This window comes from Kwoniella newhampshirensis, chromosome 3 (assembly GCF_039105145.1).
Source record: "Kwoniella newhampshirensis strain CBS 13917 chromosome 3, whole genome shotgun sequence".
In the NCBI taxonomy this organism is placed as follows: domain Eukaryota; kingdom Fungi; phylum Basidiomycota; class Tremellomycetes; order Tremellales; family Cryptococcaceae; genus Kwoniella; species Kwoniella newhampshirensis.
The window spans coordinates 757,254-780,953 of record NC_089957.1 but is presented as its reverse complement, the minus strand read 5'-3'; the positions used below and the strand labels follow the sequence as shown (position 1 = coordinate 780,953).

The 23,700-nt window shown below is 51.8% G+C and overlaps 12 protein-coding genes across 12 annotated transcripts; 4 read left to right on the top strand and 8 right to left on the bottom strand.

Moving 5' to 3' along the window:
• Positions 1 to 815: 815 nt before the first annotated feature.
• Positions 816 to 1,067, bottom strand: IAR55_001635 (uncharacterized protein; the record flags this gene model as incomplete). The annotated part of the gene is made up of 1 exon (XM_066944760.1): positions 816 to 1,067. The coding sequence occupies one exon, from the start codon at positions 1,065 to 1,067 to the stop codon at positions 816 to 818; it is 252 nt and encodes an 83-aa protein (XP_066804683.1).
• Positions 1,068 to 1,722: 655 nt separating this feature from the next.
• Positions 1,723 to 2,308, top strand: IAR55_001634 (uncharacterized protein; the record flags this gene model as incomplete). Its single annotated transcript, XM_066944759.1, has 4 exons — positions 1,723 to 1,743; positions 1,830 to 1,844; positions 1,980 to 2,088; positions 2,205 to 2,308. 4 exons carry the CDS (start codon positions 1,723 to 1,725, stop codon positions 2,306 to 2,308), a joined length of 249 nt encoding a protein of 82 aa, XP_066804682.1.
• Positions 2,309 to 2,471: 163 nt separating this feature from the next.
• IAR55_001633 (uncharacterized protein) lies at positions 2,472 to 3,743 on the bottom strand (the record flags this gene model as incomplete). Its single annotated transcript, XM_066944758.1, has 7 exons — positions 2,472 to 2,671; positions 2,728 to 2,816; positions 2,871 to 2,966; positions 3,016 to 3,041; positions 3,096 to 3,269; positions 3,331 to 3,674; positions 3,740 to 3,743. The coding sequence occupies 7 exons, from the start codon at positions 3,741 to 3,743 to the stop codon at positions 2,472 to 2,474; spliced, it is 933 nt and encodes a 310-aa protein (XP_066804681.1).
• Positions 3,744 to 3,771: 28 nt separating this feature from the next.
• Positions 3,772 to 4,903, bottom strand: IAR55_001632 (uncharacterized protein; the record flags this gene model as incomplete). The annotated part of the gene is made up of 2 exons (XM_066944757.1): positions 3,772 to 3,810; positions 3,869 to 4,903. The coding sequence occupies 2 exons, from the start codon at positions 4,901 to 4,903 to the stop codon at positions 3,772 to 3,774; spliced, it is 1,074 nt and encodes a 357-aa protein (XP_066804680.1).
• Positions 4,904 to 5,209: 306 nt separating this feature from the next.
• Positions 5,210 to 5,449, top strand: IAR55_001631 (uncharacterized protein; the record flags this gene model as incomplete). Its single annotated transcript, XM_066944756.1, has 1 exon — positions 5,210 to 5,449. The coding sequence occupies one exon, from the start codon at positions 5,210 to 5,212 to the stop codon at positions 5,447 to 5,449; it is 240 nt and encodes a 79-aa protein (XP_066804679.1).
• Positions 5,450 to 6,152: 703 nt separating this feature from the next.
• Positions 6,153 to 7,765, top strand: IAR55_001630 (uncharacterized protein; the record flags this gene model as incomplete). Its single annotated transcript, XM_066944755.1, has 4 exons — positions 6,153 to 6,631; positions 6,693 to 6,748; positions 6,917 to 7,290; positions 7,460 to 7,765. The coding sequence occupies 4 exons, from the start codon at positions 6,153 to 6,155 to the stop codon at positions 7,763 to 7,765; spliced, it is 1,215 nt and encodes a 404-aa protein (XP_066804678.1).
• Positions 7,766 to 7,971: 206 nt separating this feature from the next.
• On the bottom strand, positions 7,972 to 9,531 carry IAR55_001629 (uncharacterized protein; the record flags this gene model as incomplete). The annotated part of the gene is made up of 7 exons (XM_066944754.1): positions 7,972 to 7,996; positions 8,066 to 8,378; positions 8,467 to 8,606; positions 8,703 to 8,928; positions 9,039 to 9,136; positions 9,277 to 9,388; positions 9,462 to 9,531. The coding sequence occupies 7 exons, from the start codon at positions 9,529 to 9,531 to the stop codon at positions 7,972 to 7,974; spliced, it is 984 nt and encodes a 327-aa protein (XP_066804677.1).
• A 572-nt stretch (positions 9,532 to 10,103) lies between these two features.
• Positions 10,104 to 11,593, bottom strand: IAR55_001628 (alternative oxidase, mitochondrial; the record flags this gene model as incomplete). Its single annotated transcript, XM_066944753.1, has 5 exons — positions 10,104 to 10,197; positions 10,270 to 10,680; positions 10,748 to 11,109; positions 11,179 to 11,264; positions 11,323 to 11,593. The coding sequence occupies 5 exons, from the start codon at positions 11,591 to 11,593 to the stop codon at positions 10,104 to 10,106; spliced, it is 1,224 nt and encodes a 407-aa protein (XP_066804676.1).
• Positions 11,594 to 12,965: 1,372 nt separating this feature from the next.
• On the bottom strand, positions 12,966 to 16,386 carry IAR55_001627 (uncharacterized protein; the record flags this gene model as incomplete). The annotated part of the gene is made up of 14 exons (XM_066944752.1): positions 12,966 to 13,231; positions 13,291 to 13,651; positions 13,704 to 13,933; positions 13,990 to 14,135; positions 14,196 to 14,478; positions 14,535 to 14,679; positions 14,747 to 14,919; positions 14,977 to 15,089; positions 15,143 to 15,242; positions 15,303 to 15,399; positions 15,468 to 15,552; positions 15,622 to 15,706; positions 15,813 to 16,140; positions 16,243 to 16,386. 14 exons carry the CDS (start codon positions 16,384 to 16,386, stop codon positions 12,966 to 12,968), a joined length of 2,556 nt encoding a protein of 851 aa, XP_066804675.1.
• Positions 16,387 to 16,869: 483 nt separating this feature from the next.
• On the bottom strand, positions 16,870 to 18,362 carry IAR55_001626 (S-methyl-5'-thioadenosine phosphorylase; the record flags this gene model as incomplete). The annotated part of the gene is made up of 6 exons (XM_066944751.1): positions 16,870 to 16,929; positions 17,010 to 17,229; positions 17,379 to 17,490; positions 17,685 to 18,130; positions 18,212 to 18,269; positions 18,341 to 18,362. 6 exons carry the CDS (start codon positions 18,360 to 18,362, stop codon positions 16,870 to 16,872), a joined length of 918 nt encoding a protein of 305 aa, XP_066804674.1.
• Positions 18,363 to 18,750: 388 nt separating this feature from the next.
• IAR55_001625 (ATP-dependent RNA helicase DBP8) lies at positions 18,751 to 21,004 on the bottom strand (the record flags this gene model as incomplete). Its single annotated transcript, XM_066944750.1, has 6 exons — positions 18,751 to 18,849; positions 18,929 to 19,625; positions 19,680 to 19,870; positions 19,937 to 20,150; positions 20,226 to 20,349; positions 20,416 to 21,004. The coding sequence occupies 6 exons, from the start codon at positions 21,002 to 21,004 to the stop codon at positions 18,751 to 18,753; spliced, it is 1,914 nt and encodes a 637-aa protein (XP_066804673.1).
• A 276-nt stretch (positions 21,005 to 21,280) lies between these two features.
• Positions 21,281 to 23,541, top strand: IAR55_001624 (uncharacterized protein; the record flags this gene model as incomplete). Its single annotated transcript, XM_066944749.1, has 3 exons — positions 21,281 to 21,525; positions 21,604 to 23,086; positions 23,155 to 23,541. The coding sequence occupies 3 exons, from the start codon at positions 21,281 to 21,283 to the stop codon at positions 23,539 to 23,541; spliced, it is 2,115 nt and encodes a 704-aa protein (XP_066804672.1).
• Between the last annotated feature and the right edge of the window lie 159 nt (positions 23,542 to 23,700).

Genomic DNA, 23,700 nt, shown 5'->3' with positions numbered 1-23,700 from the left:
CGGAGCGTTTCCAGCAAAAGAGCCAAAACTCGTTCGGGCTATTCAGATTGTTGGAATTCGCCAATTCCTCCCATGTACCGAGCATTCATGTGGACTGGTGGTACAGAACAGAACACACACACACACATACACACACACGCACATTTCCATGTGGTTGTGAAGCCTTCTTCCTCTCCTCCGAGCGCGATCCGCCGTAGCGTTCAGTAACCCGGTCCTGTCAAATCAACCCTGAGGTGGATGTGGGTCGTCATTATGAGATTCTACAAACAATAATAATAATGGGAAAGGATCTACTACTACTAATACCAACAAATTCCCCGTTTGTAATGCAATCAAATATTGAATTCTGTATGTGGTATGTTCTCTCAAAACCGGGATAGGAAATGGTGCTACGGTATGATCCGCAGCCATCGTTCGGGGGGAAAAAAGGCGCCGACTGTCACGACGCGAAGACAGCTAGCTATCTGACAATGGCTTTGGCTGGTGGTTACGACAGGTCTGCTCATCCGATCTCACTGGCCTGATCGCATCTTCAACGAGTGATCAAAGCCTCGCGGACAGGGTCTGTCACAAGATGCGTCCCCTTGCCATATACAAGCAGGTGCATAAAATCCCCATCGTCCTCAAGGTGACCCAAAAGCGCGAAATCAGAGAGATTTGTCGCGATTGAAAGACATCAGAGTGTGCGAGGTCGTTCTGGTTGTGCACATGAGCTGTTCTCTCCATCATGCGTGCAGGTGCGGGGTTTTCTGGTGAACCGATTCGGCAAAGGTCACAGGCGCCTCCGGTCATCTGATCAGACACTGCTTTAGCACTCAAGATTTGCTCGGACGGGTACGACTGGCGATGCGACGACACTCACTATCGCTCACCAACAGTGCTGATCCGTCCACAGCCCTAGAAGGCTGTTCCGGCAGCAGGCTGCTTCTCAACCTCTGCGAATTTGATAGCGTGTCTCTTCTGTCCACAAGCATCCCGTCTCCAGAAGGTATGAGAGGAATGGATGCTGCTGATACGAGGGAGGGAAATGCGAGGAAGAGGACGGTTAGGTGGATCTTGGAAAACATTGCGTAGCCGAGTGTGCCCGTTAGTAGTCTGGCACGGAAAGAGTGTATAGATTTGGTCGATGGGTTTATGGCGTTCAGCAGTGTGTCAGTGCATAGAGGGAACGAATTGCCATAATGAGTGAGGATGAGCCTGCATCTTTCGACTCTCGCTCGTCCGTTCATAGACGTCTGCTCAATCTGTCTCGTGAACTTTCAGATAAACAAACCTCCACCAGGCCAGGTCACGATGTCCCTGCACACTCACATGCCGCTCACCAATCATCCGCGGATAACTGACATCCACAGATCTGCCCTTCCCCCCACGGCGAAGACAGACATCATGCGAAGGGAACGGACATACCAGCAAGCCATATCATATTTCTTTCATCGTGGTCGATCAGGGCAAACCAACCGACCCTCACATCCACATCTGGCTTGGCGGATGCGAGTACGAGTGATATCTCGGTCTACCAGATGTGGCATTTTAGGGGGATTTGTATATATCATGAGCTGTTATGATTTGTATTTCATCTCGGAACACAATTTGTATTTCGGCCCATGTCGGTCGAACAATCCCATTAGCAATGTAGAAATATCCTGCACATTCGCATTCGTCTCCACTGTTCTTGTCTCTTTATCCTGTCCTCGATACGATACTGAAGAACGACAAAACAGGATGAACACTGCTGGATCAGTCGTGAGTAATCTCCTGGCAGGAACACCTTTTCCAGCATATCACACCGACCGCGAGGTGCGAGCTGACTGTCGATCCGGTTTGATCAGGCTTACGGTTGGGGTGTGAGTATAACGTTACCTCCACTTCCGCTCTCCACTTCCCGCTGCCCATTCCAACCTCGACCGTCAACCACCACCACCACCGCTGAGGTCCATCATTGTCGCCCGTCGTTGACTTTTCCTTCTTCATATCTTCAGGCACTCATCGTCGCCGCCGGTGTCAGTTTCTACTACGCCAAAATCGAAATCGACGGCAGACGAAAGGAGGCTCAATTGAAAGGCACAAGATCGATGGAGAAGCTCGACTGTGAGTTTGTCCACATCGTCTTCACAATCTCATCTTCCCCCCCTTAAGCCATGCACTGCTCGCTCTTCTCTCATTTCGATCGCTGACAATCTTTCCATTTCGTTTTCCTAATGCAGGGGAGCAACGAATAGCAAAGGCGCAACAGGAAGCAGCGACGAAAGTCAGTGGATCCAATCCACCGTCGGCGCCAACACCGAACAAACCCTCCGGAGCGACCTAGATGTGTTCTCACCCCCGCTATGAGTAACATGTACTATGGCTACACATGCATACCGCTTCTATATCACATTCTCTGCGGTCCAAGAGGGGTATAAGACCAGCCTATATCAACCCTCTTTGTGATCTTCCCGCTTGCTGACCTTGTAGCTCGTCTACCCGACGCTTTATCCTGATTCGCCCACTTCAGCCTTTGCTACTTGCTCCGCCTCTTCAGCTTCTCTCGCCCTATCTTCAGCATCCTTTGCCTTCTCTTCGGCCACTTCAGCTTGCTCCTTCGCTTCCTTCTCGGCTTCTTCAGCCTCTTCCTTCACTTTTTTTAGTCGCTCAAACTCTTGGACACCAGGATCGGCACCTCGCCACCGACCTGTATCCACCGTCAGTGACTGCCGCCGAGAAGTCCAAAGGTGTGAGAGCACTCACCGAAAAACCCGTGCCAACTGGCTGCCCAGGGACGTTGTTCTTCATCACCGAACGGACTCACACTGGAGAATGAACCAGGCGGCAAAATACTGAAAAGAAATGTCAGCTGTCCGCCTCAATCGACTACTGTTCGTTGAACTGACAGTACGTCTCCCACACGTAAGGGTTCTTTCTTGTGTATCAAATCTGAAGGCTCGAACCCGTATCTCGCCAGCATATATCTATACACGCAATCAGAGCTAAAAAATGACTTAGCTGACGGTCAGACAAGAGGACGGCTCAGCTCACAAGACTCCAGGACCTGTCCATTCAAGCTTAGGGAAAGCAGTGTCAGCGATTGCACACTGGGACTAATGGACATCGCTCACTGCTGTCTCCGGTATGTATTCGCCACCTGTCGCTTTTGCCTCTTTCTGTCTCTGCGCCACCTCTTCTGATTTGCGGAGGGTACGACCGAGGGCATCAAGGAAGACGGGATGACCCGGGCGAGCCATGAATGTCCATTGGGTGATCTGCACAGCTCGACTCAGACCGATCTCCCGCTACATGGAACAATCAGCAGTTAGCGGGTAAAGCTGTGACTCGATGAGATGATCGACTGACCCAATTATGCCATCCGAAATCGATGGCGTCAGACTCGACACTGACGACCAATGAGGGCACCCCAAGCTCTGCACCATCATCGACGACAGGCCCGTCATACACCGATGATCTTCCCGTGGGAAGTTCCTCGTCTGCATTCGTGTCGTCGGAGGCGAGCTTTGGTGAGAATGTGGAAAGCGGGTGGGACGAAGGGAGATGTGGTGAGGTGGATAGGGAAAGCAACCGAGATAGGTGGGTCAGCAGGGGAGGAGTTTCGTGCAGGTACGGCTGACCCCAATCGTCGGCATGGATAATTGGTGCGGCTGACGAAACGAAGGGGAGCAGAACCGGCGTAACGATCAGCCCTGGTTCTGCAACGAGAGCTGATCGTAAAGAAGCTTACTATCCCTGCGGACAGATCTCAGCTTACACATCACTCGCAACCAATGCGGTCCATGTAGCTCACGAGTCGGTATATATTCCTCCTTCTACCAGCATCGCCTGAAGTTTACACTTACTCAGATCCAGTTCTGGTCGAGAGGTACCATCAACGACTCACCATATATCTGAATACATCCGTTTTCAAGACCTGTCTCGGCAACTTGTCCCATATCTTCTGAGCCTTACTGCCCCCAAACACACCCTTCACCCAAGCTTTCAGCGCTGGATCATCATAATACTTGATCTCCCAATCCGGCATGATCTCCTTCCATCGTCCAAACTCCTCCGGCAGATCCCCGACCGACTTCTCCGTCGTCATCACTTGGTTCGGTCTGGGCGGCAATGGCGCGATGGGCGGCCTCAACGATAATCTCGATAGGACCGGAGGGAGATACGAGGGAGGACGAGATGGTGGTGAGGAGGAGAGATGTTCTGGGAGTAGATATTCTCGATAGGTCGATAAGAGTTCTGCGGTATATGAGGATAGGGAGATGTTGCCTAGATTCAAACCATATTCTTCAAAGTCGTGTTGCGGGTCGTGACCGTTTTGTAAATCCTCGATATGAGCAAGCATGTACTCCTCGATACCATTGACAGGTATCACGTCTGGCAATTGCCCTTCCCACGTAAACCCATCGTTCACAGAGTGTCCGACATAGCCGTCTGAATCTGAAGCAGCTCCCTTCCTATCTGAAGAAGTGCTGGTCCTCCACCCTATCCAATCCTTGATCGTGCCGGCCCTCAACCTATCGTTCGCTGATTCTGACCCCTTCCCAACTTCGTCTTCGGTCTGGGGCCAGAAACAATGTGTAGAAGGTGATGTGTAATCGACCAGAACGCCTTGAGGGAAGGTGTATTCGACCTCTGCTGGACCGTTCTGAAGATACAGAATAGACACAACGAGGGCTAGTACGACGAGCAAGGGGATTGATCGAGTACGGTGAGTGAGAGGGGTCATATTTCGCTCTCCCCAATCAGTCGGCCGGACTGCGGGTTGTGCAGGACAGCGACAGAGTGATTTCTCGGCGTGCGCGGTGGACGTCCCTCTCCTCGATGAAGGAAACGGGAGAATCGGCGAGCCCCACACTGCTACGTTGGTGTCGTGATCGGGTGCTGAGAGCCAGAGAGAGGGGTATGTTGGTTCAAAAGCCATCGTCTCGCCGTTTGTCGACCTCGGTACTACCAAAATAACTGTGCATGACCGCACCCGACTTTCTCAAACCCGCACCGTTTTCGGAGGAGCCCCGCAATTCGATTACGTTCATTCCGTTCAACTCGACGCATCCTGCCGAGACAAGGACATCCTCAATCGATCCTTGACTAAAGCAGCTCTCGATTCTCTTTACATCTCGTCATTCACCTCTCAAGACGTTACTTGTCGTCCTGGATACACCAAACCACACCACGAGCAGATAAGAACCCAAAGGAAAAAGAAAAAACCCAAAAAAAATCCATCAACATGACCACGCCTCCCTCCACTCAACCGCTATCGACCGGACCGCGACCGCCCCCTCGAAAAGGTCCTAATCCGTTCTTATTACTGGGCCTGGTCGTGCTCAGTTCCGTCGCGTTCCTGAGCGTCACGGACAAGAGACAGAGTGCGCAGACCGGACCGAGAAGGAGGGAATTCGATAATCCGCTGTTACCGTCCATCAAGGCGGAGAAGGTGGAAATACCGAAGAGGAGACATGTGGAGTAAGGACTGGCCGGCCCAAAAGTGAAAGCGGGAGGAAATTAGTTTGTCTGGTGAGTTCGTGATCGGCTCAATCGTCCTGATAGCAAAGGTTGATCTTTCATAGTATGATCGCCATCAACATCGTAAAACAGGTCCCTCAGATCGTATGCATCGACGACATACAGTCGCCACAAACTTCGCTCGCGACCGGCTACAGTCGTGATCGCGTATTTGCCTGATCGTCACGATCACTTCCGTGCTTCAAAGCGGATGAAAGGATGTGAAGGGGTGTTACGCAGGTGTTAAAAGGTGACAAAGGATGACTCAATGAGGTATGAGTCTCAAGAGAGCATGGACATGAGTAGTGGTATCAAGGGTGTCTTCTCTTCATCTTCACTGTACTCAACGACATATTGACCTCTCAGCCAGTGCAGTGACACCTCTTACTCGATCGACTCCTCAAGTTGCACTTCCCTCATAGACTAGCTGATCTTTTCTGGCTTTCCGACGCAATGGCACCCGATAAAACTTCCCATCTCCGGCTTCAGGCTCCTACCGAGACCACCCCTTCCGCATTTGACAGTGCGCCACCCTCCTCCGTCGCCTTCTTAAAGAAACGTGAATCGTCCTTCAAATCGAATACCAAAGACGAAACCGCCTCCGCCTCCGTGTCTGGCTCGAACGATGTCGAATCCGACCTGGAGACTGAGCACAGACACCCAACGTGATGTCGCCTCCCGTTACTGCGTCTGGTGTCCCAGACACACCGACTACTCCTGACGTGTCTAACATCGCCATCAAGGGTAGTGTCATGGACCATGTCCTCTTCCCGAAAGGGATGAAACATGAGCAAGGTCGATCGAACCTTTGGGAGAGATCTGGACTACAGGGAGGACTCCGATCCAACGCGAGAGACGGGACTCTCACGCTAACGACTCATGAGGTCATCCCGGAGCATGAGGGCGAGCTTGAGTTGACTGACAGTGCCCTCTCGACCAAAGCTAATGAGGCGTCTTTCGATGGGAAACGGGGCGAAGTCAAAAGTCAGGGGGAGAGTCTCGCAGAAAAAGGAACAGAAACGAGAAGTAAAGAGGTACCGATCTACAACGATCGAATCATTGCTATTGACTTTGACGACGTCTGTACTCAGAACATGTTGGCCATTATCACCGAGCACAATGAAAAGTACGGGACGGATCTGACAATGTGAGTGGAGCACTTTCGAACACAGCCAATGACCCTGCTGACATCCCTCCTATCTGGTCAGGGACGATCTGGAGACATATGTCTTTTGGCAGAACAGAGGATGGGGTTCCCCAGCGGGTGAGTGCGACGTTGTCTTTCATCGTAATGTCGACCGGACCGCCTTGGTAGCAGAAACGGCACCTCGTCTGATTCAATCTTCGTAAAATCTAACACAGCCCTGGTCAAAGCTGACCAGCCTCTTCCTGAACCTCTTCCGCTCTTCTCGTATCTCACACCTCAACACAGACGTCAGCCGCAAAGTCAAGACGCTCAACCAGATCCTTCCCCAAACACTCCCAATACCCGGATTCGCCGAGGCCCTTCGAACGCTCCGTTCTCTCGGACACCCAATCCACATCGTGACCTCGCGACCTGAGGCAGACCGACAAGTCGTCTCGGAATGGCTCATGACTCACGGTGGGATCACGATCGGCAATGCAGCAGACGACGTCATTGCCGCTGCGTGGTTCACGGGCATTTATTCGAGTGCGTATCCCGCTTTGGAAGACAAGGGAGACACGGAGTCGGCAAAGGCCAGAGAGGAGGAATTGAACAGTCGATTGAAGGAGATCTGGAAGGAAGGAGCAGATGAGGGGAAGAGTGGTTTGGCGAAACTTGAGGTGGGTACGGTAATCACAGGCGATCTAATCAACTCACATCTTGTGGCCTGACCTTGAGTGAGGAAAGAAGAAGGACGTCTATGGCAACGCGTCGACTGGAAATCACAATAGCGTCCATTGAGTCCTATTTCAGCGACAGTGCTGACACTCCTTCCCCGAAAATCTACAGATCCTGCGCAAGATCAGCGCTTCGCTATTCATCGACGATCACCACGGCAATCTCGAACCCATAGTCAACGCCACTCCGTCCATCCCATGCTTGCTCTTCGGAAGCTATGGATGGAACAGAGCTTCGAGCGGGTTCAGCTCCCCTGTCGCCATGATGGACTACGATCAGAGGATCGCGATGGGTCTCCCCTTGCCGTTCGAGGAGATCCCAGAGGGGAGAGATCACCGGTTGCACAGGACCAAAGATTGGGATGATGTGGTTCGATGGGTGAAGCAGTGGGATCGGGAGGCGGCGTCGGGGGTCTAGGCATGGCTAGCCTGTGAAGCGCATCCTACTTCTCGTTCGCACTACTTGCTCTATACCGCGCCCCTCGAGGAGTTCATTGCTAGACCTGAGTACAGTATTTTTCTCGTCTCTTGTACGGTGTGTCATATCTTACTTGTCAATGCATGTATCACTGGTCTTGTATCTCGGAAATCATATTCATATGACCAATACGATCTTAATTCCTACTATCCTCGTTGCCACAACCACGACCTGCATCGCAAACAAGTCAACGATCAGTAATTGCTCCTCACTCAAATACCTATGGTGCACACCACTCACGTCTTCCCACTGAATCCCTTCGCTGACAAGAGATCCACTTCCTCCTGCGTCAACCTGAACTCTATCGCTTTCGCATTCTGTTCAGCTTGTGATCTGTTTCTCGCTCCGCCCAACGGGATAGCACCTTTACACATGACCCAGTTCAACGCGATAGCAGATTGGGTGACGCCATATTTGTCTGCGAGGACTTGCATCTCTTGGAGCAGAGGTTCGAGTTGTTCCCAAGTGTATTGGGAGCTGAATCTCCTTCCGCTGGGGATCGGATTGGAAGCGTTGTACTTGCCTGTCAAGCGACCCATCGCAAGTGGGGAGTCTGACACCAGTGTCACGCGATGAAGGCAGATCAGCTTCGATTCCATACGACGGAAAGCTAGCTTTTGGCTGGATGACTCTCCACTCACAGGCAAGACACGCAATGTCCCTCTTCTTCATCTCCTCCAGAAGACCATTCTGTTCGGGTCCTTGACGGAGGAGGTTGAACTCGATCTGGTTAGAGGCGAGTTTCTCGCCGTGTTTCTGCAACAGCTCATCAAAGGCAATTCTGTATCGTAAAGCGAACCGTTTATCAGCCATGCCGGCCAAGGTACAGCGCACCCAAGCTAGACATCCCAAAAGACTTGTCTCATGTCAGACTCACAGCTCGTCTTTACTGAAATTAGAAACCCCGACGGCCTTGGTCAATCCAAGCTTGACACATTGCGCGAGACCCGCCGCGAGTTTCCCGTGCGACGCGAGGGAGATGGACGAGTGGATCTGATACAAGGGGATGGACTCGAGTCCCAATCTCTCGAGAGACGCTCGGAGATGGTCGACGATAGGCGGATTGAAGAGCCATAGGCTGTTTGGCAAAGGGAACGGGATGACTAAGAGCTCAAGGGTTGTCAGCACTTTGGTCAGCGGACAGCGGACTATATCACAACATTACAACCATGTTTCGACCAGATAGTGATTGTGATTGTGAAACGTCACGCACACTTGGTGGCAATGTACAACTTCTCCTTCTCTTCGGAGGAGCTCTCCTTGATCAAGTTACCGATGATACGTTCAGACTCGCCCATACCGTATACCTCGCTGTATGAGGGGTCGACAAGAGAGTCAGCTGAGGGATATCGGCTCGCCCTCTCGTCGATATCCTGGCCCAACCTTCCGGGTTCTTCCAACAAAGCCACAGGACGATAATCAGATACGAGAGGAGAGGAACACACACTCACGCAGTATCGTAGAATGTCAAACCGGCTGCCAACGAGGCGTGCCACGCAGCTTTGATATCTCCCAGATCTTCAGGTTTGTATCCCCAGAGTTTGTCGCCCCATGACCAGGTTCCTGTCCCCAATATCACCTCGCATCAGTCTTGGGGATCATGGCTTGAGTAGGAGAGGATGAGGTTGGGACTGACCAATGGCCATGGGCGGCACTTGCATCCCGCCTAGGGCGAAGGATTTGATGGTCGGAGTAGAGGTTGACATCGTTCTAAGTGATCGATCAGAAGTGTGTGTAAGCAGCGGTGAAAGTTATGAGCGGATCAGGGTCAGATAATAGATCGGAGACGATCCGAACTCACCTGAAGCTTCTCTTATGTGCCAAGGTCACTGCTTGTCGGACTGCAGTCACGCCTCTGGACATGTATCGATGGACTGTCCGCTTGAAGATCGGTCGGTGAACCCTCAGTGATCCATACCTATATCTTCTGTGATTGAACGTAAATGAAGATCTCGAGAGAGTATGTACAGTGGTGCTCGTACACAATCATGGTTCTGGAATGACGTCGGTGTTGTTGCTCGGCTTTGGTCCGGATTCGACGGGGGAAAGACCATGATTGGGTAGTCACTGCTTTCTGTCCACCATCTGAGGAAAGGTGTTATCACTGTGTCTACACATTATACATCTTCCGGTGTAAACTACATACATGCAATGTACAGTGATTGACATCAGATACCCAATGAGCCCAACGGTCCCTATATAATCCTTGTGAATTGTAAAAAGAGTGAAAGTTGAATTAAACGGTCGTGTATGACTTGATCCCCTCTCCTCGGCGCCATCAATGGGCATGCGCGGGAGTTTGTTCTCTGACCGCTTGGACTAACTTCTGTTGTTGTTCTTTTGCGAAAACGGCAGACTCCTCACGTGTGAACCTGTAGATGATCCGCTGTCAGTCTCGAGCGATCGCACTTGCATCATGAAAGTGAAAGTACGATCGCACTCACCCCCATTTGGCACCACGGGTCTCCGCGTTGGCTTCCACCAGAGCGAACGGGTTGAAATCCTTCTTCTGATCGAGATTCGCCAGCGAGTGATTGACAAATCGATGTGTCGCCTCATCTGCTCTGACCGCACGAATCACGTCGATCAGCTTCGAATCCGCAGGCAATCTCCAATAGTCGATTGCGATCCTCGGGGCGGGATGGTCTTTCCATTCGGGGATCAAGCCAGCTTCCATATCCTCGATGCAATGGGTGTATGTTCGTACGGCTTCTTCTTCGAGGGCGCCGACGAATCGATGGGCGCTCTTGGGACTGAACAGGTAGGTGAGAAAGAAAGCATTGTAAAAGACTCCCTGAGCCGCAAGGACGAGTGCTCTGGTGAAGATCGAGGGTTGAGCCATGGTCATGAATGTCCTACAAAGAGCGAGCAAAGGATCATCGTCGTCAGTCTCGGACATCTCAATACGGGGGGTGCACTCACAAGAGGTGCATCCTCTCATTCTCAGCCTCTTCCAAGAGCGAATGGATCCATCCTCCATCTCTCCTCAACAATCTCATACTTCTCAAATGTCTCAGCGTGCCACCGACCATCCCAGGCACACCAGCGATCGATTCCAGCAAGATGAACCTGAACAACCATTTCTGGTCCGAGAGCAATTGGCCCTTGGCTCGGAGTTCGGCTATAGGGATCGGGTTCTGTTGCAGTACCGATTGGGGGATCTCGACGGCCTTGTATTGCGTGAGGAGGTCGAAGCATTTTCGAAGGAACTTGACGGTACCGTGGGCAGCTCTGTCGGCTACTGTGACAGGCGGCCGACCGACGACTTGGACTGTGTCGAGTTCCTACCGAACATCACAATGATCAGCTCGAGCCGGTTGCGCTTGTAGTATACTGGACATGAGACCACTCACGGCTTCGGTGTAGATAGGGTTCATCATTGTCCAAGCACCGGTGATGGACGTGTCGGTGAGTACATTCTCCGCCGACGGTATTTGATCTGTCCATCGACGGTCAGCCTAGCCCGGATTCAATGTACAATGTGTCAGATTACACACCTTGATAATGAGGTCCCTCAACGCCTTTGCCCGTAGATCCGACCACTGTGCTCGATCCTTCACTTCGCTCTTCCCTCTCCCTCACTTCATCTTTGAGTGCCAGACTAGCCTGGTTGGGTCTATCCGCTTGCAGTCGTCTTCGAGTAGACAAAGAGAATTGTCTCTGGGACGGCCTGCAGAGGAGAGTCGCTGTGCCGACGATCGGACGGGAAGAAAGGAGGGTTGAGCGGGCCAAAGGGCGTACGCCCTGTCGTAGTATCAAGGCTGACATTGTGGGAAGTTATGAGTGGGTGGAGATATGCACACGACGGGTGAGAGTGGAGTGTGAGCAACTATCGACCCAAGTGGGTACTAGTATCGCTATGGAGAGAAATAGATTTGAAGACGAGATCAAGGCATACCCGCTGTGTGCACTCTTTATATATATAGAAATGTCCTCGAGATCTCTACCAGGAGCAGTGCATCTCCCACAGATCTGACCACCGGGTAGCTACAGATGACTCCCCTCTCTCCCTCTTCCTGATACAGGTGACACGCATCTGTTCCGAGATCGTCCGTCTTCTCATCCTCCCAACAACACCGTTTGCCCGGGAAGGACGGCAACGAGACTCGCAACAGCTCGTGTCCTCATACTGTTCACGTTGGAGAGGCGGCCGGGCCAAAGTTTCAAGTTTAGAGGGACACGACATGTCTTTGCGAGGAGACCCGAGAGCTCAGAGACCAATGAGATGAGTCGCATTCCACCACAAGGCAAAGTGCAATCCGCCATCACCCGATTCCACCCATCATCAACACACTTTCGGAGCAAGGGCGCGGGCGCCGGGGTGTGCTATATTATGACACGTGCCGTGCCGCGACTCTTGATGGTCTGGTTGATTTGAACGATTTCATGCTTGTAACGCAACTTGCCGTCAGCGTTAGCAAGGATGGATATGCATAGTTGGGATGATCTGGTCGTCAATCGACGTGTGACGAATGACTCGATTCAGTAGGTACATTATCGTCTGTAGAAGAAGCTATCAAGACAGCATCTTCTCATCCATCTTCGGGAGGAGACGGGATTTTCTGCGCATCAAAATTGTCGATCATCTCGCAGTACGAGCAAGTTTGTCAACAAACAACTTTCAACCGATGTCGTGCCTTGATCTCCCTCTCTCTCTCTCTCTTTCTATATACCAGATATAGAAACATCAGAGATCGGTAGAAAGGGTTCACCGACTCTGGCCATTCCTGATACCAATCGACCCAAGCGCTTGGTATGATAGCATGGATCCCTCACGTCCCTGCTTGTTCCGATGCCAAGCATGTTCCAGAATATATGCGTATCCAGCATAGTGGACGGCCGGTACCTTTGCCCTTGCTTACCGAACTAGGTGGGAAAGGGGCCCGCCGCAGTCTCAATGCATGTTCTCTTGGCGTGTGCCTACAAAGACATAGGTGAGACTCCGACTCTCGGACCAGCTCGAAACAGTTTGATACTCGGAGGAATCATGATCGTCTACATGTTCTTTTTTACGGCCGTATACAGGGCTCTGTGTTACCCCATTCAAGCTCTGCCTGGCGGAAAACACTGCTACATCGCCTCTAATGACGGTTTGTAACCGTCATGTTCAGATGCATGTCACAATGTCCTATCATGTCCCTCAAACAGCTCGCATCCACCTCCCTCCACATATCACACACGCCACCGCACTTTCCAGCGCCATTTGCACTATCCAGTCTTCCCTTATCGCATCCCCTTCAGACTGCTCCGAGCCCGAGAATCTCTGCCAATCGTGATCTCGACCTTCTCTATCGACTGGTATCGGTGTTGCGACGTGCCGTCGGGGTAAGAGCGAGATTGCAGGACATACGGAACATACTCGGTAATGAGGATGTGTGATGAGCAAACGAGTGATCGAGCATCGGGCTGTCAGGGTCACATCAGTGCTGAGACTAACTCTGCGCATTCGTGAAGAGCAGACTCACACCATACATGTCCCTTCTCGCACTTGCCTTCTGACCCTACAGCGGTACCACAAGCAGGACATCTTTCGTCACCGATCGATTCCCCTCCGCCTGACGAGCTGGCTCCCAAGCTCAGGAGTCGATCTAGCTCCTGTATAGATGCTTGCGTTTTCGCGCTGACCTGTTTTGTTGGCATCTCGCCAACACCCTTCAGCAATAGCTGTAAGAAATGGCGATCCAGCAAACCCAAACTGGAAGCCAAAGATGGTTGGAGTACTGTTGTCGCCCAGTGCAAAAGAATCAAGACGAGTCGGGTACTGATCGCCGTAGTGATCTGCTCGACCGCTGCTTTACTTGTCGCGACACTCGAATCGAAAGTCACCTGTCAATAGGCATCAGTCGCAATTACCGCGCAGTTGAGATTGATCACTCACCGAGCACCATAACGCTAGCACCAATCCAAGTCGCAATCTGTCCACCTTTCCTTCGCACCACAGACCTGTCATCAACGAAGCATCGCCGCCTATCTCTGTCACAGTGGATAACTGCTCCAGGTCGATGGTGATCATGTGTAGCAGCGGCGTGGCATACGAGGCACACTCATGACTGCACAGGATATGGAGAAGGTATGGCATGAGTATTCGTCCAGGCGATGAGTGTAGGACTACATTCAAGCATCAGTCACAGCTTCACAGAAGTGGGAGATAGACTGAGATTTACTGGTCGTTGGGCCATTGATCACCTCTGCCAGAGCCTGGATGACTGTATCTTTTGTGCTTGACCCAGCATTGCCGAGATCCGCAATGAAGAAATTGAAATATCGATTCCCTTCCGCTGAACTATCGAGGTTATGGAAGTTGACAGGTCTATCATAAAACCAGGATCAGCACATTCACAGTTTGAACCACAACTCAAGTACTGCTCACTCTGTTACCCAGGTCCCTACGCTCCCCCAGTCTCCAACACTTGTCCACCCAGAGGTGTGTGCGGTCCACCCAGCTAGGTCGAAAAACGGTGCTGACTTCCATTTCGATCTCATGCTGGGATCTGATTGGATATACTCGAGGAAGGCTTCGCGCATGGCCAGAGCTGGTCGCAGAGAGTCGGTTTGAGGGGCGAGCATCGGAGAAGTTGCGAAAGACGTGATGAGATGGGCAGTGAGCGAGGAGAGCACGAGGAGGAGGTTATCGGAATTCAGTAAATGAACACCTGTAGGCCTCATTCAGCTACACGACACGCAGATCAATGTTGTGGATTAGACATACCGACACAAGGGCCGAGGGCGTTAGCACTGGCCCAATTGCCTACTCTCTCTAGTCTGATCGATCGTAGACCACGCCATGACACGATCTGGCTGTCATCACCGGCTAACATATGGACAGATCCCGGCTTCGTCCATATCAGCACATCCTGTGATCGCATCGCCTGCTTTTCAGCTTGGGACGTCTGCGGGCTAATGAAACAACTTTTGACTGACCTCGACCCAGGTTGTGGCAGCTATAGCGCGTCTGTCACCACGATCAAGCACGATAGGAGTATCAAGCTGCAATGACCATGCGTGAGACCCGGTGATATCCTTTTCGACACCTCGACGAACGACCAGTAATCTGATCGACCCATCCGATAGGACCAGCGCCAGTTGGCTCTCAACTGCATTTGTCTCATGGTCAGAGCTCGATCATCGTCTGTCCCGAATACCACACTCACACTTCTCGTCCCCGGCTTCTCGCCATGCCGACCAAGCCATATCCGTGATCCACTGCCCGGACACTTTCAGGTCGGCCACTTGAAGTCTACGGAATCGTCTCTCCAGACCATAGCTAGCATGAGATTAGCTTCGGCTCATATTGGTAGTCTGAGGAGTAAGATCTACCTCCAGAACGCTATTTGTCCAGCACGATTGGCCAAAGCCAACAGACTGCCATCTATCCCTGTCATCATACCACTGGGTATGTGCGGCGACCATTGCATAGCTAAAATTTGGACGTTCACTCTTGGTCGAGGGCAGAGTCAAGTTAAAGACAATGACTTACATGTCGTCCGCATTTCCAGCATTCCCCGCTCATCAAACCCATTCGTTATCCGGTCCGGCTCCAGCAGGTCTTTCGTTAGGACTGTCAAGTCTGCGATCTTCATCAAGAATATCCAGTCATCAGCACACAGCTCACAGAGTCGTACTGGCTTGGGGTCTGACTCACTTCATCCCACTGCTTGGCATATGGGTCACTCCTGGGAGCATAAACCGAGACTTGCAGCACGCTCGTTAAAACCACGAGCAAGCAGCTATCAAGATTACGACATAATTTGTCAACGTTCTGCCCAAGCGCCATGGCAAGCATCAGGCAAGCTCACCCCCCCAAGTCAGTCAGACCTGATGGAGACCAGATAGCTTGTCTTGTAGTGATCTCTTTTTCACTGATGAGTGCTGTACTCTCCTCTACACGTTCACGAGATCAGCTCCAAACTTGGTCATCAAGCTCTTGTACACCTGCTACGAAGGATAATGTGGATTCCATACTGTCTCGGTGCAATTTGGAACTCACCCCCAAGTTCACTCCAACCATAGATAATCTCCCTCTTCCCATCCCTATCCACCTCAATGGCAGTACTCCACCACTTGATTTCCCCCTTTTCAGGCCTTCTCAGTCCCCGTCTTCTCCCACTTATCAGCTCGTTCTTCCCACTTGCTGACCCAAGAGCCTTTTTTTCCTCGACCGTATTTATCTCGACGAGCGGTTCGTCGTCTGATTCATGTTCTGTGAGGATTTGCCCGGTCCTGCTGTTCGTTCCGGTCGATGTAGCGGCCGCTTGTCTGAGGTTTGGGTTGACCAGTGTGAGAGGAGGTGGTAGTGTCGTAGCGATATGGGGTGTCTTTCAGAATCACAATATTAGCTGTCGAACATAGCGTCGATAGCCTACGGGTTTTCGAGAAGGTCTGATGGTCAAAAGCCGACAGAAAGAGACCCCACTCACTATTATCGTCACGCCCCGTCTGGTGATGAACAGACATTGTCCATCTTCACTCCATGCTACATTACGATGCGTGGTCGAGGGGATTATACCCTGGAAAGACTTTGAAGTAAGGACAGTGGGAAGGGTGTCGCTGACGTTCCTCATCGTCGCGTGTTGTTCAGTGAGGTTTGGACAGTGGTGGGGATTTTGCCTTGAGTCATCGATCTGCCATATCTGTTCGTCTGGCAGGGAACCTCGACTCAGACGTATTCCATGATTTGCGGTCGTATGCAAATGGCGGACTGAAGACACCAACGACGAAATGTTGATGTCAACAAATCGTTTCATTTCAACCTCCACTGCTGACAAACTATAGAACTACAGTACACCTGAGCCTGTCACTGTCGCCATTCTGCATGGGTCAAGATGGGAACTGTACTGAAGTCCACGGCTGGGGTGCAGAGCAACACTTCGAGCTCCTTCGTCCATCCTGGGATCTTGCTTGGCGGCAAGGGATAAGACTCTGTGCAGCTGCAAGACGGGTCTACTTCTCGGCGCTTTGTTATCCGTCTGGCCGTCTGACGGGATCTCTGGCAAGCGTATCCTCGATACAAGGTCACCTCTATGCATGATTTTCGATCTATCCATCTACTCAGTAAAGTAAGGCAAGATGTAAGCGAGCTTCTCCCTGGTCTCAGCGGACTGAGCCTAAGGGAAGCAAGTCAGAACGATCAGCTTACATGCCCTTGTACGGCAACACCTTGATAGAGGACGAGAGCGGTACTCACATCTCTCTTAGTCACACACGAGAATCGCATGCTTCCCTTGATCTCATCCAGCACCTTGCCCTCAGCAACGACGTCGTGAACATCTTGCAAGATGCCCGCAGCCACGGCTCGAGCGTTGGCGGAGTTGGTGTGGAAGGTCTTGACGACTTCTTCGACGGTGACGGGGGCATGACCAGTTCGCCAAGCGTCAAAGTCGGTGGAGGTGCAGATGAGGGTGTAGCTGAGGAATACACGTCAGACAATTGTAATGACACCATTGGTGAAGTATCGCAGATGAATCGCCAGGTGCAAGGGGCAGGGAACAGGCGGTGAGTTGGGGGCGAGTCCAGTAATGCTGGAAAACAGAGGAGAGCGGAAGGCATAACTTACTCGAGCTCAGCCTCTCGGGCAAGCTTGGCCTCGGGGATGACAGACATGTTGATGATGTCTCCGCCCCATTGTCGGTACATGAGGGATTCGGCGCGGGTGGAGAACGCGGGACCTGTAAGAGTGTGATGCAGCTTGGTGTCAGCGTTTGAAGCTTTCCTCTCTGACCAAGGGGCAAAAATGAAATTGCCGGCTCTTTCATGGGCTGGCAAGCCATGATCTTCCAACCCTTCGCCCTCTCCTGGTGTCTTCTCTAGCACAGGAGCACAAAATGATTCCGGCTGAGGGCTCAGTGAACCTTGTACTCACCCTCCATGCAGACAACGGTCTTTCCAGTATGCAGCTCCACGTTATGTTCCGCCTTCTTCAAGATCGCTTCCACCCTCGGCGCCACAAATCCATTCAGTTTCTGACTGAACGGTTCTCCAAACATCGAGTGCATGACCACGCCAATCCCTCTGAAGTACGTGTCCTCCCTGATGCCCTTGGTCCGATCGATGATCTGATCGGGAATCACGAAATGGCCGGGAGCGATCTCCTCTCTGAGCGAGCCGACCGCTGAGAAGGCGATAACGGCTTGCACACCAATATGCTTCAAGGCGGCGATGTTGGCTCGACCGGGGACTTCAGAGGGGGAGATACTGTGATCAGGGCCGTGACGGGAGATGAAGGCGATCAGGTCGCCTGAGGGGAGAGAGGAGATTGTAATGGGAGAAGAAGGTTTTCCCCAAGGTGTGGTAATGTCGAGCTTTTTGCTGCATGAAGATAATAACATAGCTTAGCTCATGTCAGAGTGAAGCACAAGAATATGGAGATAGCTGCTGGAGGCGACCTACACAAAGGTCAGGTTGTCGAGGTGGTAAAGACCACTACCACCAATACATCCCACGAGCACTGTTCAGTTATAGAAATCAGTACCGCTGATATGACAGCTTGCCCAGCTGGAAACCTGAAAATCAACGCACCATTCTCATTTCCAGAAGCCATTTTAGAATATACAGCTGAGAATGTCCTTCTAACGATGGGTGAACGTGATCTGATAATGCGTGAGAATGGATGCAAGAATGACATATAAAAGGGGGAACCCCGAGAGGAGATGAGAGGATTTTTTTGATCCTGTCAGCTCATGTCGTGATTTCGTCACCACCATATGTGGGAAACTTGCCCGACGGCGTTGAGAAGCGCATTCGTCTCATACATTCATCATGACTCCATGGTCCACTGTCCAAGCATGAGGTGTGACAGCGAAGAGTACATGTCCGATGCAAGTGCGCAAGCACAATGCAACAATGACACCAACCCAAACAAGGGTCTCAGCTCTGTGCGTAGTAAACGACACACTATGCTTAATGCATAATTAACGGTCCTATCCGTATCATGCCTTTCCCGCCGCCACAGCGTCCCTCTTCATTCTCTTGATCTGCTTAGCCTTGTTGGTGGCTTGTCTTTCTCCAAAGCCAGAGTCGTGCATTTCCTGCGCATATCAACGCCGTTAGCCCTGCATCAACCGCAACACCGAGTATGTCTCGCTCTCGAGCTCGAGTCACTCTCACCATTGTGGCCATTCTTCTCGCTACTGAGACGGTGTTCAATCCTTCCAACACTTTCTCCTCGGGCAACTCCAGTTCTTGCAACTTCACCTTGACTTCCTCCTCTATCATCTTGACCAACTCCACATCCCGTTCCGTGATGATGGTCACAGCCACACCACCTCTCCCCGCACGAGCAGTTCTTCCGACTCGATGCACATAATCGTCCGAACGTCTCGGACAGTCCCAGTTGATAACCATGGCTACTTCAGGTATATCGAGACCTCTCGAGCCGACGTCGGTCGTCACCAGCACTGGGACTTCTCTCGCTCTAAATCGCGCTAGGGATAGCAATCGTTGCGGCTGAGTGAGATGCGAGTGGAGCGGGACCGAGGGGATCTCCAATGTGTTGAGGATAAGATGGAGAAGATGGGCAGTCGCACATCGCTGTGTAAAGATGATCGTACTAGGGATGCTTGGTGTCTTCTCCTCTTCCTCTTTGTCATCGTTGTGGTGGTGGTGCTTTGGATGCTTTCTCCCCTTCTTCGGCTTTGCAGCAGCCAGCTCGCGCTCTTTCCGTTGTTGTTCCTTCTTGTGGTCGGACCGAAGGGCGACGTCGATGTCGTCGAGAGGATTCTGAAGGATATAATAAAGGTAAGGGTCTCGGATCTGACTCGGAATGAAAAGGTATTTCTGCTTTAACTTTGCAACCGTCAAAGATCTATTCCTCGCGTCAGCTGCCTGATTCGACAAGGTATATTGCGATCGAGCTTACTCTGTCTCCACTCGGTAGACAAATGGCTTCTCTTTCCCCGGTGCAGGCTCCTTGTTCGCCAAGTCCATGATGGCGTCGCTGACTGTAGCCGTGAAGAGGCATGTTTGTCTCTTTGGCGGTATTTGCGATAAAAGATAGGCGAGTTCAGGCGCGAAAGTGGGTGTAAGTAGTCTATCCGCCTCATCGAGTACCTGATATGAAGTCATAGTGGTCAACTGTGTTCAAGTATGGTCAAATCCAGGGAGAAGCCAGCTTACCAGAGTCTTCACTCGTCCCAGCTTCCCACCAGCCGTACCGTCACTCCTGAGCAGATCACAGAGTCGACCCGGTGTCGCAACAATGATATGCGGACGGGACTCCAACTCCCTAGCTTGTGACATCATGTCCATACCTCCGACGATGGTGACGGTCTTCAATCCTAACGGTTTTCCCACGACGAGGAATTGTTCTGTGAGCTGATAGGCGAGTTCTCTGAGAACACCGCCGAGTGATCAGCTTCTGTCGCGAGGTCATGTAGAGCGGCGCAAAGCGAGGAAGCTGACTTACCTTGTGGGTGTGAGGACTACTGCCCAGACGCCAAAAGGATCCCTTGCAATCCTCTCGACGATGGGTAGAGCAAATGCCATAGTTTTACCGCTACCAGTCTTCGCACCACCAATGCAGTCCCTACCTATAAACAATGGAAACGTCAGCTGTCACTCAACAATCGGCGATGTGTAGTGTGGTAGCTACTTACCTGACAGTATAGGTGCGACACATGCGGATTGGATCTCTGTCGGTTTCTTGATGTTGATCGAAGCAAGGGCATTTATCAGCGGTTGCGAGAGTCCGAGGGTGGCAAACGTCGTTTCGGGGGATGGTTTTGGATGCGCAGAGAACACTGAAGGCGGTTCCGCCTTTGTCTTGCCGGTTCTAGACTGTTGAGTTCGAGAAGGAAGAGTCACCCGAGATGTTGAAGCCGTGGTCGCTTGCGGTGTGCCAGTAACATCTTGTTCATCTTCGTCCTCTTCTTCATCTTCTTCTTTAGATAACGATCTAGCGCGTTTGAGCTCTTTCCTCCGCCCACCACTTGATGATCCTTCGCTCTCTGTCCGCTGTCTCTCCTCTTCTCTCACTTCATCATCTCCCTCGGATGCCTCGCTACCGCTTTCTTCCTCCTCGTCCGAATCAGACTTTCTTTCCTTGCCTTTCTGCGCGGCCAACATTGCCTTCATGATTTCATTTTGGTCCAGGACCAATCCGTTGCCCACAGGCTCGCTCGAGGAGGAGGCTCTGGGTGAGCTCTTGCGTGCTCCCTTGGATGTTCCATTCCCGGTAGTGCTCATGACAGTCGAAGTACGGATGCAGTGGTCGATGAACGAGCTGAATGAGAAGATTGAATGAAAACAAATCCCTAAATTTCCAGTTTAAAATCTTGGGTGGCTGTGGGGTCTCCACAAGTCATCACTTTCAATGATGACGGTGACGCAGACCGGCTCAATTTCACTTTGTCTGTTGTCGTTTGTCTGCTTGCGACCGCTCACGTCAGATACATCGCATAGCTTCGAAAGATGTCGACATATCTATAGTCTCGCTCAGAAGGTGACACCAAGCCCTTGACGATGGCCCCGGCGAACATGGGTCAACAGGCGTTTGATCCCCATGCCGCGCAATTGCTTCAAACCCATGATCTCGTCGCCTCCCTTCCTACACCCTATCTCCGGCTATTGATCCTCTTCGCCCGACCCGTGGCCCTCTTCAAGAGAGTGTTGGAGGTGCTCGCTTGGAAGAATGGGAGAAGGGTAGAGAGCTGGATGATGGTAGGGACCTGGTGGGCACTGTGTCTAGGTTCAGGTCCTGCCTTTCGGTGAGTAGCATGCCGCCATCGACGTGCTTTGCCGAGAATGGTCGTACGACCAGGTGTTGATCATCCGAAAATATGTAGATATCTTCTCCCGCCTCTCATTTTTCTTCCTCTATTACCATTATCGAAGCTCCGTCTCAAGTCTAGCTCGAAGGAACCGCCTCAAAACACCCCGACCGACCCATCTACGCCCGAATCACTGCTCCGAACTCTCGCCGACCTCAATGCGATCTATGGCCTTCTTCCTCCCTCTCCTTTTCCTACCACAGCCTCCATATACTCTCGGTTCAGCCAACTTGGAGTTGTACGCCTGGTCCGAGGTCTCGTGGTCCTCTGGGCGACCTGGCTGATTTTAGGTCATTTCGTCGGATTCCGAATATTACTCGCTTTAGTGGGCAGTGTGATCCTTTTACTTCCTTCACCACCACTGGCGCACTTCCTCAACCTCCTCTCGAAATCGCTTCTCGCTCGAAGACTCCTTGCTCTGATGTTTCTGTTCACTTTTGGTTCTCCGCCAGAAACGTCCTATCGATTCAGTCTTCATTTCTCCCTTTGGGGATGGTTGAAGTCGAAATGGACAGTTTCTCGACGACCTTCCTTGGCATTTGCCTTCCGACCGAAGATGTCACAACCTCCCGCCTCAGGATCAGCTCTTGCTACAGATGAGGATGGCGAGTCCGAAGGTGAAGCAGGACATGATAAGGTGGAGAACCCTATTTATTTCCGATTTGAGATTCACGAGAATCAAAGGTGGTGGATGGGTCTGGATTGGACTTCGGCATTATTACCTCAAGAGCGACCGAGTTGGTGTGATTCGCATCTCCTCCCGGTATCTCCTCCTCAAGCATTTGCTTTACCCGCGCCTGTATCCATCGTCATTCCTACCGCCACGATCAAGGATCCTTATGCGAGGGTCTTGCGAACAGCAAGTTGGAAGTGGCTGGACGATGATTGGTCTATCGTCAGAGCTGGACCGGGGCTGGGGTCATTGCCCACCGCCATACCTCCCTCACCCACTGTGCCCACAGATGCCGGTGACGGCGAATTAGTGTTCTCGATTCACCCACAACAAAGTGCTACTTCTACGACAGGTTCAGGTCGTCCTTCTCCTTCCATCTCGACCGGCCTAGGAATAAACTCGTCTCCACCTCGAAACACGGTCTCCCTGGATGACCACAACCCTGCTCAATCTCCTGGACCTGGGGCACGAGCTCAATCAATTGCTGAGCAAGCCTTCACTAAAGGGCTGGAGAGACTCAAGGCGCGGACAGTGAGTGCAGCGAATTCTGCGTCCACCTCGATATCCGCAGGGTCTACGAGTTCGCCGGCGAGAAAAAGTGGGGAGTGGCAACGAGGTAGAACGGGGAGTCAGGCCAGTGAAGATGCTCATTTGGATGAGTTGCACCCGACAGTGGGAACAGGAGCTGTAGTTGGAGCCAGTGGAAGTGGGATGATAGCTCCGGCGGACATAGTAGTGGAGAAAGACGACGTGACGGATGGAGATGGGTGGGTTTACGGTGACAACAAATGGGAGAACATGGGACCTAAGGGTGGATTGGGCAAGGTGAGTGTCGAGTCTAGCAGAGATCGAGCATACTGCAAGGAGCAACGCTGATACCGGACTCAATTCAGTTCACACGACGAAGGAGATGGCAACGCAGAGCTGTTTGCATCGAAACCATTCGGCGTCTGAAACCAACCGATGATCCACCACTTATCATCCCTTCTGAACCTGGTTCCGGGGTGAATACACCTAAATCAAACTCCGAGCCTGTCGCAGCGGCAGCAATGTCATCACCACTGAAAGCCAGACCTGCACCTGCAGTTTCTGATACTCGTACTCAGGTTGAGGGGAGGAGCTCGCTGGACGGGAAAAGGGACAGGTCGGAAGTTATGTCGGAGACGAAAAGTGCTACGATGACGACTTCGATGGCTGCGAGTGGAGGGGCAGGTGGACAGAGTAGAGATGATATGTTGAGAATGAGATTGAAGAAGGCCATGGGATCTGTTGGAGGCTGAAGTAAGACGCAAGACGTCATATTATATCATGTGGTGCAACGTATCCTTTATGTGATGTGAGGTTGTTGAGTCAGTAATCTGCATTGTCATGTGGAATCAATCCTGATCCCGTGTCTAGTCCGGCTAGAAAATACAGCTACAACACCTAAACTAATAACA